The 19842-nt window shown below is 39.3% G+C and overlaps 1 protein-coding gene across 3 annotated transcripts in view; it reads right to left on the bottom strand.

The window, feature by feature from the left end:
* The window catches only part of FEZ2 (fasciculation and elongation protein zeta 2), a 44807-nt gene that overhangs the window by 9421 nt on the left and 15544 nt on the right, over positions 1-19842 (bottom strand). For all 3 annotated transcript variants that reach the window (XM_003908495.4, XM_003908496.4, XM_009183987.4), the window contains exons 4-5: positions 19305-19446; positions 16598-16866 (exon numbers count right to left, since the gene is read on the bottom strand). In XM_003908495.4, the coding sequence (XP_003908544.1) occupies positions 16598-16866; positions 19305-19446 (411 nt within the window). The remainder of the gene's footprint in view (positions 1-16597; positions 16867-19304; positions 19447-19842) is intronic.

Below are 19842 nucleotides of genomic sequence, written 5' to 3' on the forward strand. Positions count from 1 at the left end.
TGATTATTGCTTCCCACTCACTCTTCGGGCCACCTGCCACTGCCTTGGTGCAGAAATGCGAACTAGAAGATGGCATACGCTTCCTGGAGAGCAGAGTGGATCCCATTAGCCAGTGAGGCCCCCAAAAACTTCTCCAAAGACTTTTCCACTCCGTTTCTAGGAAACAATTCTAGTTTCTTTCTCCCAGCAACCTCCAAGACTTCCTAGAATTCTTTGTACTGAAAAGGGAGTATTTTTTTCCTGAACAACTTATCTTGATTTGTAACCAGTCTACAATGTCATCAGGCATCGTAAAAAGAGTCTGGTGGCACCTCTATGGCGGCTGAGTCAAAGGAGTGAGATAGATTCTTACAGCATGACTAATTAAGGGGAAAGGCATCATGAAAGGGAAGTGAAGGCCTGATTCAGTGGATGGTTCCTTCCCCTGGAATTTTATAGAGGAAATTTAAATCAGTAAACACATTTGAGGAGTCAACATAAAGAATATTTTACCAGGCCCCAAGGGGCAGAAGAAAGGAAACCAAGGAAATGGTCATCAAGAAACATATATAGTTTCGTCCAGTGGTTCTCAAAGTGTAGTCCGGGGATCCCCCTCCCACTCAACTCCTGCCAAGAGGTCCCTGAAATCCTCTCAGGAGTTCATGAGTTCAAAAATGTTTTCTTAATACTACTAAAATATGAGTGGTCTTTTTTACTCTCATTCTCTCATGGCTTACAGTGAAATATTCCAAATGACAGACTGCATGCAGAAGCACATTTGTGAATCTAGCTGTCTTTCATTAAGCCAGATGTTAATGAGATTGACAAAAATACACAGCAATGATATTTTTTCATGATGTTGTAAAATATTATTTTTCATAAATATATGCTCCTTATAATGAATTTATTTTTGGTATTTTTCATGAATTTATATTTTCAATTTTATCACTTTTAATCTGTAATATAGCAAATATTAAGCTTCTTGGGGTCCTCGATAAATTTTAAGAGTGTAAAGACATCTTGATGACAAAAAGCTAAGAAATGCCAACAGGCTGAATCATTGAGGGAGCTATGTGCTTCTGTATCCGTCATGTAACTCTATGGAGTTACTGAAAATCTGAGTTCCAAATGTTACCACCTTATAGGACACTGTACAAATATGCCTCGCCTCCTAAACCATCCATCTTCCCTATCTAGCCTTTCCCAGATTTGCAAGGCGGTTTTGCTTCAGCAAGAATCAAATATCTAGTCAGGATACTCTGCTGACGACTCTTCACTTCACTGAAGGCATAACTATTAATTTTGATGGAGGAGGCTAGTTATAAAATAAAAACCTACAGGTAACTACTTTTGTAAACTTTTTTAAACAGATTATCAAACCAGAGAACATCTTAGGCTTCAGAGTATATAATGACAATTATGAGAAACTATTTTCAAATAACCAAGTCAGTTTTTTAATTATTTCCCTAAAATATATTTTCTTTCAAATGTGACCAAGAGAAACGCACTTGTTTTTAAGTACTTAGTCTATGTTACCTGGCTCCATTATCTATGGGCATGTTAAAACTAGATACAAATTCATAAAATCTAAAGCAAGATTAAAAGTTTCAGAATCCACATTATCAGGAAATTGAGACACATTTTATATTTGGAAAGCATATTCTGAAAACACTAGTTTTATGTTCCCAACCAGAAAGCCAATACCTGTCACTAGAAAAAACAAAAGTTGATGCAGTTTCAATTTTATACGATGCAGATGTAATTTAGGTTTTCTTTATTAAATGTTTGGTTGCAGACATTACTGCGCCATCTCAACTACTGATAGCCTGACTACTTGTGAAAGATAGCTTTTGTGCCACCAGAATTCTAGGCTTAGGGGAAATCAGTGAAAATGCAACCATGGGACGCCAAGGTAACCTGGAAAAACAAATCTAACAGCTGATGCCAGTGAAAGAAGGTAAAGCAAGGAACGCAGAACCTCTGTCCTTGCTGCTGAGTCAGTGGCTGTAGCCAACAAGGCCCTACTGTCCCCAGCTCTTTCACTGACAATGAACCAGGGAAGCAACGTGCAGCCTGTACAGTTCAATAGCCTCTTGATCCATTGGAAAATTACAGAACAAGGAAATCAGAAGGTTCTACAGGAAAAAAAATAAATAAATAAATAAACTAAAATCTATGTCTGAGAATGTTCCTCCATCAAACACTTCAGTTGCCAGCAACTCCCACCTCCCCAGCAGTCAGGCAGCACCAATGTTCTCCCTCCACTGCATTTCCAAACTCTCCCTCTCTACTAGCTCCTTCCTGACAGCAACCTGAAATTCTCAAACCCTCAACCTATTTCCTTTCCCGAGGGTTTCCTGAAACAACTCTTCCCAACATCATTTATTCGATCCAGAAGACCACGGCCACTTTTCAGATCTGTGAGACATCCAGGAATCCCTCCTCCCTCCTTGGATTCAGAGACACCACACTCTCCCAGATTTCCCTCACCCCAACCCTCCTGCTCTGTAGCTGCTTCTTCAAAGAGTCACCACTTTCTTCATCCATCCCTTAAACACCAGTGTTCCCTAGGATCTTGTGCCTTTTTCTTGATTCACCTCTCAGATGCTGCTGTACCTCGGGATTCTGTCCCTATTTAATTCTCATGTACCCCCCTGGACATGACCACTCAATAGCTTCAGCTTCTGCTTCCATAAATTGATAGCTCCACTTTACTAAGATCAGTAAAGTGCTAAGAACAGAGACTGGCACATGGCAAAGCTCAGTATATGTTAGCGACCTTTACTGTAATTTCCCTGAGCTTCACTTTGCATGTTTAATGGCCAGCTGGACATCTGTGCCTATTGTATGTTTAATGCCCTATTGACAAGCCTATGTTCCTGTCTATATTTAATATCAATGTTTCTAAAACTCATATCCAAAACTGAATTCAATGTCCTCTTCCCCACCAAAACACAGACAACAAAATTTAAAAACCGGTTCCTCCTTCCGCATTTTATTCTCCTCTCTCATTCATTTCCTCATTATTTCAAAAAACATCCTGAGCCAGATACCATTCCAGGTATTAGAGATTCAGACTGAACACATCAGCCAAGGCCCCTCCCACCCTCCTCCTGACCTTACATTCCAGCATAACGGAGGCACAAAAAGTACAACACGTAAATGAACTGAATGCTGCAGATAACTAACACACGCCCTATCCCTAGCTCCAACAAGGCGATTAAAAACTGGATGCCTACTTTCTACTCAAATGTCAGAGAAAAGTTCTCTGAGGAGACGACATCTGAGCTGAAAGATGACTTATACACCCATCCCAGATGAGCCACAAAGGACACTGGACAAGGGAGATCTTCTCAGAGAACAAAACCAAAAGCAGCCAACCTGGCCAACTCGGGAGTCCACACCACAGCTAGTGTGCAGGAGTCTTGCAATTCTCATTCAACGGGATGGAACACAGTATCTATGGATATGTCCCTTCTCGCCTCCTTTTTATCAGATTTTATTGCAGCAACCCTGTCTTCTCTCCCCCATTGTGTACCAATGTGTTGCAACGGCTGGCTTAACTTTCAGACCATAGGTTTTGTCCAGAGCTGATGGAAAAGAGAGACATCCCCTCATTTGCTGGGCTTGAAGCTAGAAGCAGGTACTGCTGACAAGATTTACATACCTCCCTCTGGGGAAGGGGCGCATGTGCTTTATCTATGCTTGCCCTCGTCAACAGTCAATGACCTGACCCTAACTCCCCTCTTCTTTGGCACCCAAACCAATCAACCTCACCAATATCTCTGAAATTCAACTATTTATATTTCCATCCCTACTTTCACTTTCCTGACTCAATCTACATGAAATGGTTGCAACAGCCTCCTAATTATCTCCAGTTGCCTCCTTCCATACTTCTTCCAAAACAGACAAACCCAAACATGAAAACCATTTTTGGTTTTCTACAGCCTTGAAACAAAAACCAGGTGCCTCAGAATGTCGTACAACGCCACCCATTTTCCAGCTTCCACTCTGCAATTTCCATAGCCTCTTCTGGAGTTTCTTGCTCCCTCACCTTCTAGCTTTCACCATAATGAGCAGCCTGCATTTCCCCAGATGTCCCTAACTGTCACCTCCAAGTGGTGGCACACACCATCCCCCAAGCTCTCTGTGCCTGTTCCCTCCTCCTTCTAACTGACATCAGGGTGCAATTCAGCCTTCCCAAACCCATAAACCCAGCTAGGGGTAACAGTAATGTATGTCCATCTCGACCACAGAACACAGCCAGGCTCAGAAAACACTACAAACGTGGTAGTTGTTTTGACTATAGCAATTATCACACCTTGTACCTAGGTTTCTCCGTGTTGACACTACTGACATTTCTGGTCAGATCATTCTTGTCACGGGAGTCAGTGCAGTGGGGTGGGATCTCTCCTAGCACCTCCAGTCTCTGTTCACCACGATGCCAGCAGTACCACCCCCACCCTGCCCCTAGTTGTGACAACAACAAATGTTTTCAGACATTGACTCATGTTCCGTGGGGGGCAAAATTGGCCTGGTTGAGAATCACCGCACTAAAGCACACTGGATGGTTCATCATCTCAAACTGCACCCCACGGGCAGCATTGGAAAACTGAAATTGATTCGACATCCTTAACACTCATGCTGGGGACACAACTGTGAATCAATTAATGTTTGCCTAATAGTAGTATAAGAAAAGTAATCAAGGTATTTTTAATGGGGAGGTAGAGGGCACAAGATCTAAAGAGAAACAAGAAAGAAAGAAAAACAAAAATTCTGGTTAGGTTAATTTTTCATAAATTCAACTCAGTTCTCAAAATCCTTAAGGACAGAAAAAAAATGTCAGATACTTCTTTCATATGCTCCAAAAAGCAAAAACCAGACTTCAATATGTAGGAGGCATCTGACTGATAGTCAGTGACCTAACCTGCTAAACGCTACAGCGATTCTTATCAATACCAGTGGGATACTTCCAGATTTCTGTATGAAACCAGGAATCACATCTCAGGCAAAAGTCTTAGAATCAGAAAATTAGTCAGCTTGGACAAAAAAGTGCTGAATTAGAAATCAAAGATCTGGGTTCCTTCCCAGCTTTGCCACTAATTGTGTGACAGGAGGGCAGTCACTTTACTGCTAAGGCCTGTTTCCTCACCTGTAAAACAGTGGATTAAATAATATTAACTTTAAACGTCTGCTTATTGGTAAATCCTATGAGTCTATGAATTCATTCAACCAAAAAGATCCATTATTAAGAAAGCAAATTAAAAACACACACACATGCATAGACACACACACACTCTATAGGACTAAATAAATGAGTGCTCCAGAATGGCAGAACTGCACAGCCAGATGATACATTCAGAGTCCAAGGGCTTCATTTTCTTATGAGGAAATGACTACATTCTGAAGGGAGAGACAGGTCTTATGCATCTCTCCATCCCCGCAGCTTGCATAGTGCCTGAGCCATAGCAGGCATTTATAAACGTCTCGTAAGCTGAAGTTGTGACACTCCTAATACCAGAACCCAAGAGCCTTAGAGTCTGTGATCTTTTTACCATATCATGAGGTGTCTTGACTTCTTGCAGGAGAGAAAGAAAAAAAAAAAAAAAGCCCAAAATAAGTTGAATGTGAACAGAATAAAGATGACATGACAGAACATAAAGTTACTTTTCAGAAGAGTGAACAATGGAGTTCTGGAAAAGTCCACTGAAGAATCTAGTCTAGGAAAGTAACATGAGATTAATGAAATATTATTGTTGGTGTGGTTTGTAAAACATAAAACAATGGAGTGACTAAGAAATCTCAAACCCCTGCCAGGCACAGAGGCTCATGCCTGTAATCCCAGCACTTTGGGAGGCCGAGGTGGGTGGATCACCTGACGTCAGGAGTTTGAGACCAACCTGGCCAACCTGGTGAAACCTTGTCTCTACTAAAAATACAAAAATTAGCCGGACATGGTGGCGGGTGCCTGTAATCCCAGCTACTCAAGAGGCTGAGGCAGAAGAATCACTTGAACCCGGGAGGTGGAGGTTGCAGTGAGCCGAGATCGCACCATTGCACTCCAACCCAGGCAACAGAGCAAGACTCCGTCTCAAAAAAAAAAAAGGAAGAAATCTCAAACCCCTAGCTAGGATACTCAAATAGTAGCAAGTAGAAGATCAGTGAACTAGAAGGATAAAGGAAAAGAGAGACCAGGGCAGTGAGACCAGAAAGAAACAGGAAACGAACTGTGTAGAGCATACTGTGCATTCTGTTTTATGGCTGCCCTGTAAATTCCAAAAAATCATACACCCTTTTGGAAGGCAAAATGAATTTTAAAAAGATAAAACCTCAGAGGCAGGTTAAATTTACTTTTTCGTAAACGTCACCTCATTTAGAAGCACTAATTTACAACCTTGAGAACAGATGCGGTATTATTAGGTGCTTATGGTGCTTAACTGGGCCAGAGGGAAGATTTTCTCTATGCTTAAATTTTATAAGTAGGAGGACAAGGAGAGGGAGAGACAGAAGGAGTAGGGGAGGAGGGAGAGAGAGTGGGAGGGGGGAAGGGAGGGAAGCATTTCTTTGTTAACATTTCTCAAGGTTAAAGTACCACAGACATATCAAAGCGCCAACAGAGCTAAGTCTCAGGGTTATGAGCTGAATGAAATGAAGGACACTAAAGATTTGTTACTAAATAAATAAGTAAATAATTTTTTAAAAGAAAGGAAAAAAATGATTTGTTACAGTTTAATTTAAATAACTGCAATAATTCAGTATATCAGAAAACCCAATCCTCCCTCCATTTAATCTACCATTTCCAAGTCTGAAATACAGAATCCAAGTGTTCAAACTCAAAGTGAAGAGCTGGTGAAAATTCTGAATCTAAAGTTACTTTGTAACTGATTCATCCATTTCCCACTACCTCTTTAGGAAGGAGTTAATAGTGCTATAAAATGCCCCTCTCAGAATGGAATTTTTGATAGGAGCCTATTTGTGAGCAGGAAAATGATTAAGCATTGCAGTATTTACTTTATTGTTGCCCTCACTACTGACAAATGTCAAAGTAATGTGGCAAGGACGGAGGAAGAGGGTATTCAATACACAGCTTCAACACCAGTATTTATGCTGAGAATACTCACCACTGCCTCGTGGTTATTTCCTTCCCTGGCTTAAGTATGTATTGAAAGTCTCAAAATCAGTCCTTATCTGGAAACTTTTCTCAGACAAAACCAGGAGCAACAATGTGTAAATAGGATATAGATTTATAAAAATTCACCAACATCTGAAAGACAAAGAAATGGGCCAAGATCCCCAAGGCCCATTTACAACATCCTGGCAAAGCTCAGAAAAGGAAAATTCAAGCCAAGGATCCTTCCATCCACCTCTAAGTAACTCCACAACCTCATTCCAATGCATGCTGGTTCTGTGAGCTAAAGTCCCTGCGAAGCTTTTGTTTACTCCTTTATGAAACGGAAATAATAACAGTAATACCTTCTTCACTGGGTTGTTGTGAAGGTTACATGAAATAATCCATGCAAGTACCCAGCAAAGTGCTCAGCAAATATCAATATTCAAAAAAGTATTGGCTATAATTCCTGAAAATAAAAAGGCTAGAATAATATTTTAGACACAACTCCCAAAGAGAAATAACCACACCTTTCTACTTTTCTCCAGAACAGCAAAAACAGCATTTCAAGTTCTTCTAATATAAATAAAACTGCAGCTGAGAAAGAATAAATCCCTGATTATAGTTCCTAGCTGATAGGACTGAAAACAACATAAAGAAGAGACATTACTATCTATGACTAAGTACAGAATCAGCAAAAAAGTTTAAACAGAAAACAAGTTAACAAATAATTCGGTCTTTCTGAACAATAAAAAGAAAAGAGCTGGAGAACACTATGCTACATTAAAGTGAACAAGAATCAGATACAGTGCTGTAGTTTGTTAGTTCTTCTCTGGTATCCTAAACATATCTGCTTATTCTACACACAGCATATTCACCAGTTCAACCAACTTCACAGAAAGCAACATCCAAGACAGGGAAAGCAAGACAAACAAAGGGCCCAGGAAATTTACACTATTCCTGCTACCAAACTTGTTTCTCAGCCTCACCTGACACCAACTGGTACAGATTTCTAACTGGCCAGGAAATCATTTAAAAATCTCAATATCAAAGCTCAATGTCAGAAAAAAAGGTTTGAAAAAGCAATCAAGGAATGCTTTTCATCTATTTCTGACTGTTACTCTAATCTACTCTTACTTCATTAATATTCTTTATACTCAGGAGGTTCAAACGAAAGCAAAATTAAAACATAATTATTGTTCCTTATAAATCACGTCATTTTCAATAGCTTGAATATGATTTTCAAACATTAATTTATATAATAGGTTTAATTTTTAATAAAATAATCAAAACATGAGGAAACAAGTGTAGAAAATTTAGAGTAAAAATATTCAAATAGTTATTAAGGTGTAAAAGTAATATCTTGTTTTAACACTTCAAATAATTTTAATGTGAATTATAAAGCAGTTATAAAAGCAAATTCTACCAAAAATATTTTTTTAAAAAAACAGATCTAAGTAAATTAGAAAATATACATCATACCTAAGCAGATACACACTTGAAAATCTTCAATATTAAACACCTATTATATAAGTTTATTTTTATGGCAGAAAAAATTTAGTACAAAGATCTTCAAAATTAACATTAAATAATTTTTTATATTTGAAGATTTTTTTAAAATTTTTATGTAACTTAATATTAATGTGGAAACTAAATTAATTTTTGCCAAATATTTTCAAAGCCACTAAAACTAGAATAATTGATCTTAGCAATTTTAGAAATTCCTTCCTGAAACTTATAAATACTCTAAGTACAGTCATGTGCTGCTTAAAAACGAGGATACATTCTAAGAAATGAGTCAGGCAACGTGGTCGTTGTACAGACCATCACAGAGTGTACTTACACAAACCTACGTAATTGTATAGCCTACTCCATACCTAGGCTACATGGGACAGCCTATTGCTCTTAGGCTACAAACCTACACAGCCTGTTACTATACTGAATAACACAGACAACAGTAACACAATGGTAAGTATCTAAATGTAGATAAACATAGAAAAAGTACAGCAACAATACAGCATTCTAATCCTGACGCCATCATCTATCTATACGCAGTCCATGACTGACTGAAATCTCACTATGTGGCACACAAGACTGTATACAAGAAGAACACAACTTCCTGGCATATTACAGCTTTTATGTGAACTTGTTTATATTAACAATGACCTCTCTAAGACATAAAGAAGTCAAGAATGGACTCCTGATTTTTACTACATTAACTGCTTGGTCATGAAAGTTCACCCTTACCAGCCTACCACCAAAAACCACTGCAGAAAACAAAGAGTAGATGATAAAAACATATCAAAAACTGATGATGACATATATTTCTCTAGGTAATATTATTTTTCATAAAACAAATGTGTTCCACATCTAAAGTAATTCATAATTCATAGCTTTGAATTATTAAAATAATCATTATATATTCAAGTTTCTCTCCACCCTACAATGACCTTCCATCATGCTAATAGTAATTTTTAGTAAATGCTTTGCACTAAAGAAAATGCAGCAAGATACTATCAAATATCACCAACAAATTATTGTTAAAATATGTCAATATTTACATTCAGGAATGTATATCAGAGCCAGGCACGGTGGCTCACGCGTGTAATCCCAGCACTGTGGGAGGCCGAGGTGGGTGGATCACTTGAGGCCAGTCGTTCAAGACCATCCTGGCCAACTTGGTGAAATCCCATCTCTACTAAAATACAAAAGTTAGCCAGGTGTGGTGGCAGGCGCCTGTAATCCCAGCTACTCGGGAGGCTGAGGTAGGAGAATCGCTTGAACTCAGGAGGTAGAGGCTGCAGTGGTCCCGGATGGCACCACTGCACTCCAGCCTGGGCGACAGAGTGAGACCCTGTCTCAAAAAAAAAAAAAAAAAAAAAATGTATATCAAGTAGAATTTAGTATCTCAAGCACCACTGCTTAAATAAAGGGGAAAAAGGCTGGACACTGTCACTCCTATAATCCCAGCACTTTGGGAGGCCAAGGCAGGTGGATCACCTGAGATCAGGAGTTCGAGACAAGCCTGGTCAACATGGTCAAACCCCATCTCTACCAAAAAAAAAAAAAAAATACAAAAATTAGCCGGGCGGGGTGGCCCGTGCGTGTAATCCCAGCTACTCGGGAGGCTGAGGCAGGAGAATCGCTGGAAGCCGGGAGGCGGAGGTTGTAGTGAGCCAAGATCAAGCCACTGCACTCCATCCTGAGCAGCTAAGTGAGACTCCATCTCAAAAAAAAAAAAAAAAAAAAGATAAAGGGAAAAAAAACTCAGTGCCTTTCCACTTCTCCTCTAACCTTCTTTTAAAATCACATTTTATCACTGTGTATAATACAGGATCTCCAAGGGACTGCCAACATTTTTATTCCTTTTGTTGGTCTCCACATCTAGAGAACACTGGTCTACCTGCTCGCTCTCTTCACCTAGCTACCGGGATTCAGACACACAGCACAGAGGTCAGCTGTTAGGCAAGAAGCTGCCACACGGAGCTTGGAGACTGGCTGGCCAAGATATCACTATCTGGGGGCAAAGCTCAGGCTGCTGCTGAAGGGGCTCCAAGAAAAGGAACAACTCAACATAATCTCATGATAAAACAAGGCAACTTTTTAAATACAAATTTCAGACACATTACAGTACTCTTTTTAGCTATGCAAACTCACTTAACTGGAGTTCATAACTTTTTTTCTCTACTTTTTAATTTTACTAAGTCTAAATCAGAGATTGGCAAACTTTTTCTGTAAAAAGCCAGGCATTAATTATTTTAGGCTTTGTAAGCCACACAGTCTCCATGGCAACCACTCAACTCCGTCCATATAGCACCAAAGCTGCTACAGATGATAGATAAATGAACGAACATAGCTGTGTTTCAATAAAACGATATTCATAAAACAGGTGAAGGGTTGATTTAGCCCTTGGGCAGCAGTCTGCTTTGACAATCCCTGGTCTAGATCGTCTGAGCAAATGTGCTGTTAAAAAATTCCAAATTAAAAAGAAGGGGGGAAAAAGCCAGGACCATGTTGTTTTAAACAGAAGCCCTAAATAAAGGCTATCAGTCATATTATAACATGAACTGAGTCACAAAAACGAAGCAATGTATCTGCGAAAGAAAATATATACAAGAAAGAGTGTGTATCATCTAAGCCCTAGCTCTCCCCTATCCTTAAGCAATTCTCTCCCTAACCCCCAAAAAGCAATAAATTAGGGTAATGTGATTCTTTCTACAGTTTTTTCTTTTCTCTGCTACGATTAGTCACTGATTGCTAATATCCCAAAAGTTGTCAGTATAAACTTTTTCAGGGTTGACTGAAGCAGTCATGCATTTTTGATGGTGGTGAGTGTAACACACTAGAAATTCTCTCTTGAAAGTTCAATGTGATTACGGCAAACAGAAAAGACTATTGATTCCTATCTTCTCAACAAGACTTAGCATAAGCAACCTTACATGTGACAGTCAAGTCAAAGATTTGTTACTAGATGCTCGCAGAGTAAGTATTCCATTTTCATACATATAAGTTTACTAAGTTATCATGCTAAGCAGGTAGGCCATAATGCCCAGACAACTTCAGATAACACTAGATGAATAGCAACTACTAAATTACAACATAAACCTGGTGTTGTTCGACCTATTCTTGTATTCATGAGAACTGCTACTGAAACTCAATGACCTGTGAATGTTTGATATAACAGAAGCCTGGCTCCCCCAATAAAAATCCCCAATAGAACAATAATAATTCAAATACTACAAATCTAAATCCTCCGGGATTCAATCTCCTGTACGCTGAAGTTTCAATTCAACAAACATGCATTAAGTGATGTGCAAAGAACAAGAAATGAGGTGAGGTGCTGGGAAAGCAGTGTGAATGAGCCTTTAAAGAGCTTGCACTCTCTTAGAAGAGAGGTTTAAGCCAATGATTACAACACAGTGTGGTGCTTCAATATCAAAAGTATGTGTACTCTCACAAATAAATATGAAAACATCTCATAATAGGCATATAAACATAATAGGCAACTCATAAAAGAATACAAATGGTCAATAGATCAAACCCATTGTTTGCCTATGCAATCGGTGTATATTAAAAAGCTCATAATATCCACCGTTGGTGGGAGGTGTGGGAAAATGGCCATTCTTATGCTCTTACTGGACCACATTTCTACAGAATAATTTGAAAAGCTGGTCATTTAAAGCCGTTTAAAACTGTATATTCTTTGACTTGGAAATTCTATCGGTTTCAGTGAGTGGATAAACTAGTTTTGCTAACCAAAGGAAAATAATTCAATTTTAGGAAAACGGTAACTTTGGTTTAACAGTATAAATTTCAGACTCCTACAAGATATCCAAAGGGAATTGTCTAGGAGGCAGTTGGACATATATAATAATTAGCATTTACTCATGGTGTTTGCTATGTTTGCTAATCTTACATAATTTCATTTAATCTCTCCAAAACTCAAAGCCGTCTGTATAACATTGGCAGGACCAAGATTCAAACACAGCTCTTAACCCAAAGTTCTTAGTCAATATTCGATTCATGGTCCATGGGTTTGACACCTGGCAGAAAGGTCCAAGATAGAAATATACATTTGCAAGTTTATCTTTCGTTCACTCATTCATTCAGCAGAAATGTATTAGGTACCTAAGGTTGGATCTAAGAATACCAAGAAAGTAAAGTAAACTTTCTTATCCTTAGGGACACAAAACAGAGATAGGCATGAAAACAAAAAACTGCAGTATGATATGACAGTGATAATAGAAATACTGAAGAGGAATAATACTAACCCCCTTTAAAAGAGAGAGTAGTCAACTCTGCATCAGAGACAGAGTCATCAAGGAAGGTTCTAAGAAAGGAAGACAATGCTTGGCCATGATTTTGAAGGATGAGTGGGAAAAAAAAAAATCCCCCAAGTGGACAGAAGAAGGAAGTAAGGAATGTGATTCCAGAAGAAGAACACTGACTATAAAGAAGCGTCACCCAAAACAGCACGGTCAGTACAAAGAAATACATGTAAATCACCACACTGATAAATGCACAGTGCCCTTTAACCGCTCTCTAACCCCCATCCTCTGCTCCTCCAGATGCTGCAAAAAAGGACAGAGGAACTATAAAGCCTGCCATTCTCTTGAATTGCATTTCCCAAAGAGGTCCACTCCTCTAACCTCCCCTCCAAACTGAGAATTGGAAAGGGACTAGGCAGCCTCCCTTGTCAATGAGAAGCAGTGGTGTAGCGACACTCTCCAAAACAGCTTCCCAAAAGCATCCCTATCTACCGCCTCACCCAGCCTTTGGTTTTCTTCATGGTCTTTATTTACCACTAAAATTCCATCCTCTATTCATTCTTTTCCTTGTTTATTGCCTTTCTCCATCATTAGACTATTCATTAGACTATAAGCTCCAGGAAGGCCTGGGATGGGCCTTGTCTGTTCTATTCTATTCACCACTGTGGTTTTCTTTGTTTTTTGCTTTTTGTTTGAGACAGGGTCTTTTGAGACAGGGTCAGGCTGTAAGTGGAATGGTGTGACCATGACCCACTGCAGCCTCAACCTCCTGGGCTCAAGCAATCCTCTCGCCTCGGACCCCCAAGAAGTTGGGACTACAGGTGCTTGCCACCACACCTGGCTAATTTTATAATTTTTATTTTGTAAAGACAAGGTCTCACTATATTGCCCAGTCTGGTCTCAAACTCCTGGGTTCAAGGGATCCTCCCACCTCAGCCTCTCAAAGTGCAAGAATTATCATCATGAGTCATCCTGCCCACGGTATCCGGAAGAACACTTGCCGCAGGAAGACACTCCACAAATCCTTGCTGAATGAATGAGTGCTGTTTTACCTTACCCAACATACAGCATTATGATTATTTTAAACCTAAAACTCCAATCAAAATAATATTTCACTTTTATCAGGTAATACTTTCTGGAACATTTCACATATTTTCACGGTCTAATGAAATTTTCTAATGCTCTAAATAGCATCCCTATGCCCTCTATTTTCTTTTTCACCACAACAAATATTTAAAACAAAATCTGTCTCCAAAATTAACAATTAAGAAGTTTAACTCTGCTCTATACACACAGCAATCTTTCATTAGAGTATCTTTGGACCAAAGAGAACAAGGTAACAATTTTAGATAAAGTGGTATGCCAACTACAAACTGATGTACCGCTTCAGTGAAACATACATCAAGAAAAACAGAAGGAAGTTATTCTATACTTAACAAAAAACTCCAAGTCCTGCTAATAAAACAAAAATATCTCAGGTAGGAAAAAAAAAATGACTGATGTTATTTAAAAGATAACACATGACAATGCTAAGGAGGTCACCATTTTTTAGGAATTAGTATCACTGATAATAGTAAACTCATAGAGACCAGGTCTTGCGAAGACTGTATGTGATATAAAATGCTTGGTAAAATGTTTGGCAAGCTCCTGGACTGTGTTTATCCAACTGGCCATTTCACTTTGGGTTTATTCTGAGCAACTTTCAGGCTACTTGTGTCACAGATAGGATGGTCTTTCCCTGGTATTTTAGGCTTTTTTTTTTTTTTTTTTGAGACAGAGTCTCGTTCTGTTGCCCAGGCTGGCGTGCAGTGGAGCAATCTTGGCTCACTGCAACCTCTGCCTCCTGGGTTCAAGCGATTCTCATGCCTTAGCCTCCTGAGTAGCTGGGATTACAGGCATGCACTATCACACCCAGCTAATTTTTGTATTTTTTAGTAGAGACGGAGTTTCGCCAGGTTGATCCACCCACCTCGGCCTTCCAAAGTGCCGGGATTACAAGGCATGAGCCACCGCACCCAGCCACATTTTAGGCTTTAAAAGGATACAGGAAACTAGTACTGCAAGCTTAGCCGTGCCATTACTGAACTGATTAAAATTTTTGACACAAATTGTAAATCAGGCAAAATGCAACTTCAAAGGTTCAAATATTATGAAAAATATTTACTGTTACTATGAATCTATTTCAAGACCAATGAAGGCTGAAGTAAGACCTAACTGTTGCCTTGCCAAATCCTTTCTCAATATAAATGCCATGTAAAATTACACAATGGATTTACTCTAACCCTTTTTACATGGGAGTTACAAAAAGAAGCCTTTAAACCCCTCTAGGGATAAATTTACTTTTCTCAGCCAAGTGTTAACAGCAATAAATGGAGGATTTACATGTAATCCCTAAAAGCAAATAGGCAGAAATTACCAACCATGCTATGACTTTTTAACTAAGCATTTTATTTAATCCCACTTATATAACAGGACAATTTAAAGGGTGCCAGTTCTAAAAATATGAGATGCAAATGCAAAATAGTGTCCCTAATATTTTAAAGCAAATTTTCTAGGATTGTATATTCAAACAAATGTGGGCTGGTTTTGGTTTTTTTTCAGAGTACTCACTAGGAATGACTAAATAAACACCTATTCAATCAATACTGCCATTTCTTAAAAATAATAGATATCTGAAAACTTTTTTCAAAGTCAATGTATAAGTGATATCCTTTCGAAATAGATACAAATGAACATTAAACTAAAAAAAAATGGATTTATTCATAGGCTAATAACAGTATAATAAACGAGCTACATGGTAAGAGTCTCTTTGTGTTAACTGCTCATTGGTGGCCCACCATCCTAGAACTGTATTTCCAGGATTCCATCAGCATCTGGTTAATGAGATCTATTTCTCTGGTAAGTATTCTTTAGATAAATCAGACTTTATCAAAAACAGAATTCATATTATTGCAAACCATGATAGCTAGTTTGTGATTTGTAAGACCATGTTATTGATATCACAAATCTAAAAGAGATGTTCCATTGAGAAAAAGAGATCCCTTTACCCAACCATTATACTCTAAAAATAAAACCAACATTTCTTCACACACATACAAAATCAAGGCAGAAATATACAAGACTTCGACACAAAAAAATCTTATCAAAGGGTCAGCGTTTCACATTCTAAACTTGTTTTCACCGGTCAGTAACAGTCTAGTCTGCCAAATAGTAGGCCAAACGGCTGATGTCACTTACCTTCTTGTATTCCAACCTTGCTGAAAAATCAGGAGAAACCTGTTTACAAACAATCTGTGCCTCGAGCAGAGTTCTGCTACCTCTAAATAAACCCCTTTTAATTTCTGATCACACGACTCTATAAGAGTTCAGCAAAAATAAGAAAAAAAAATTACTAGCCAAATACACATAACCACTCTTCACATTCTGATGTAGTAACAATGGTCACTTGCTAAGGCTTCTTTTCTTCAAGACATTCTCCTTTTTTGCCCCCTCTTCCTTCCACTTACTTCCCTGCTAAAGATTTCAGTATTATTCAGATAACCAGTACCCTTTAGTCAAGAAAACGGCTTTCTGAAGAAACTGAGCACAGTGGTACTCTGGAATAAAATCCCCCTGGGCTCTGAGTAGAAGTGCAACACTCCTGCCCATGTACAACCTGTCGCACCTGCCACCAGCCCGGAAGGCCGGGACTACCACGGAACCTGTTTCCAGCGTTCGACGCCTCCTGCAAAACACCACTTACTGTGCCAGGCATATGACTTCTCTCATTCTTCCCATTCTGAGAGCTGCCATTTTTTAGCTTCTTTTTCTTTTTTGCTGTTTCTTTGTGCTCTTTCTGTTTGTTTTGCACTTCAATAAGAACAGAAATAAAGCTGTTTTTCACTTCCTTTTCAAACTCCAGTTCATCTCGTAAAGCCAACTGCTGCACCAGCTCCTCAGAGTACTCCTTAATGGCAGTCTCAATTTCTTCTAGGATTTCATTTAACTCAGACACTGAGAGCCTTTTCACTCCTAGGACCAAAAACAAAATACAGCAGATATTAAGGCAAAAGCGTTTCAAGGAAGCAAAACAGAGCAGTCACTAGGAGTAACTAAATAAACACCTATGTAATCAATGCCAAAGAGCAAAAATTATATTCCAAGCAATTAAATTGACTGTGTGTGATCTTCTCAGAATTCTAAAATTTCTGGAGGGCAGGTCTGAGTAGTGGTAAGTGGGCAGGTGAGTCACTTCTCAGCCTGCTGGGAAGAAAGTCTAACGAAAGTTTTTACTTGTGCAAATAAATCATTCCATGAATAATACTTCAGTCAAGACTGTGAAGGCTTGTACATGGAAAAGAACAAACACAAAAGCAGAGGGAAAGTACAGAATCCACCTGCTGGCAAGAAACTGCATGCCATTCAGCAGGGTTCTGGGATATCTCTGAACAGGAAAGGAGTTGATCTGAAAGAATTAAATTAAATACATACTTAATGACATACACCCCAATCTGTGAATTTTGTTGAAAATTGGTGATATGGTTTGTATCTGTGTCCCCACTCAAATCTCATATTGAAATGTAATCCCCAATGTTGGAGATGGGGCTTGCTGGGAGGTCATTGGATCATGAGAGCAATTTCTAACAGTTTAGTACCATTCCCATGGTGCTGTTCTCATAACAGAATTCTCATGCGACCTGGTTGTTTAAAAGCGTGTGGCACCTCCACCAGGCCCCCTTCCTCCTGCTCCAGCCATGTGAAGATGCCTGCTCCAGCTTTGCCTCCTACCATGAGTAAAAGCTCCCTGAGGCCTCCCCAGAAGCAGATGCTGCCAGGCTTCCTGTACAGCCTGCGGAACCATTAGCCAATTAAACCTCTTTTCCTATAAATTACCCAGTTTTAGGCATTTCTTTGTAGCAGTACGAGAATGGACTAAACAACTGGGAAGACAAAGGGCAACAATATTCCCTGAAACCCCATTTCAGTCTTTTCTCAGCACTTCTCCCCATGTGAGAGATAGGACACTGTTAAAGTCCCAACCCACAGGGCCTCAGAATGTGGAGAAGGGGTCTTTGAAGAGGTAAAACAAGGTTAAATGAGGGCACTAGGATGGGCCCTAACCCAGTATGACCAGTATTCTTATAAAATAGGGTGACCAGAACACAGAAGAAAGACCATGTGAAGACATAGGGAGAAGGCAGCCATCTGCATGTCATGGAGAGAGGCCTCTGAAAAAAACCAAACCTGCCAACACCTTGATCTCAGACTTCTGGCCTCCAGAACTGTAAGAATATAAATTCCTGTGGTTTACGCCACTCACCCTGTGGTACTTTGTTCTGGCAGCCCTAGCGAACCAATACAGATTTCAGTATCTATATCAAGTATCAGGACTGTATTTGGGAGTCAGGACCTTAACGCCATTTAGCCCATATCTATAGAAGCATGGTCACATCAGACCATCTGAAAGACTTTGGTCTGTCTGACCATCTGTATGTTGAAGCCATACAACCAACGTTCTTTAGGTAACTAAGCTTCGGACTGGGCATGCCATAAAGATAAAACTAGGTGACAACACGGGTTGAGCAGATACAGACTCTGTCACTGCCTACTCAAGGAGGAGACCAGTCATATGGCAATGATTAGATACACATCTTCCTTCCAACCGCTCTCAGGCTCTTTACAGGCTGGTTATAATTATTCAGAAACTTTTCATGAAAATCAACTGTAGAGTTTCTAGAATTAATTATTCTCATATATGTCAAACAGATCCATGGTTCCCAAAATTCTTCACAGTAACACATAAGACTATTTGTATAGACAGGAATTGCATTTGACAAAGAATTACTGAATATCTATTCTACACTTCAAATATGATGGGGTTTGTTATAGACTCAATTGTGTCCTCTCCAGATTCATGTGTTGATGTCCTAATCCCACTACCTCAGAATGTTATAGTATTTGGAGATATGGTCTTTAATGACATTAAAATAAGGTCATTAGGATAGACTCTAATTCAATATGATTGCTGTCCTTATAAGAGGAAATTTGGGGCCGGGCATGGTGGCTCACGCCTGTAATGGCAGCACTTTGGGAGGCTGAGGCAGGTGGATCATGAGGTCAGGAGTTCGAGACCAGACTGGCCAACATGGCAAAACTCCATCTCTACTAAAAATATAAAAATTAGCCGGGCGTGGTGGTGGGCACCTGTAATCCTAGCTACTTGAGAGGCTGACACAGGAGAATTGCTTGAACCCAGGAGGCAGAGATTATAGTGAGCCAAGATCACGCCACTTCATTCCAGCTTGGGCCAAAAAGTGAAACTCCATCTCAACAACAACAACAAAAAAGCAAATCTGGACACAGACACAAACAGAAGGAGGATTAAATCAAAGCTTTCTGGAGATGATCATACTATATATTTGATATAGTCAAAAAGCACAGAAATCATTGATTTAAGCAGGCTCCCTTACTCTCTTCGTAACTGCTGGTACTAGACCTCTTAAGAGTTTGAATTTCCTGGGAAAGCATTGAAAGCCGATCTGACTGTGTAGGGGTTTCATCATCTTCTGGGTCCGGTGATTCCTGCATCATTTCTTCAATTTCTTCAATAACCTTCGAAAACATACATACCACTGTTAATCAAATAAACAAAAGGAAAATGATCTAGCTGGAACACGGTGCTCACCTAAGGCACCCAGAGCAGAAATGCACTGAATTCTCCATTAACCAATGATGTTCAGGTGTGGATGCTCTGAATAATCAAAATTTTGATTGTAGGAGTGAACATGGTTTCTCAAGAAAAAATTACACTATACTAAACACAAACCTAAATAGAGTTGGATTTACTATGTCCATCATGGTTCAGAAGGCCCTAACATGTCTTGCAAAGTCTAGGAAATCGTGCTACAAACACATAATAATTTACTTCAGACACGCCAGAACCAGATCATAGAGTAATCGTTAGAAGAAAGCAAATAACAGAAAATTTACCGTAGACATACAAGTGCT

Source organism: Papio anubis, chromosome 14, assembly GCF_008728515.1.
Source record: "Papio anubis isolate 15944 chromosome 14, Panubis1.0, whole genome shotgun sequence".
In the NCBI taxonomy this organism is placed as follows: domain Eukaryota; kingdom Metazoa; phylum Chordata; class Mammalia; order Primates; family Cercopithecidae; genus Papio; species Papio anubis.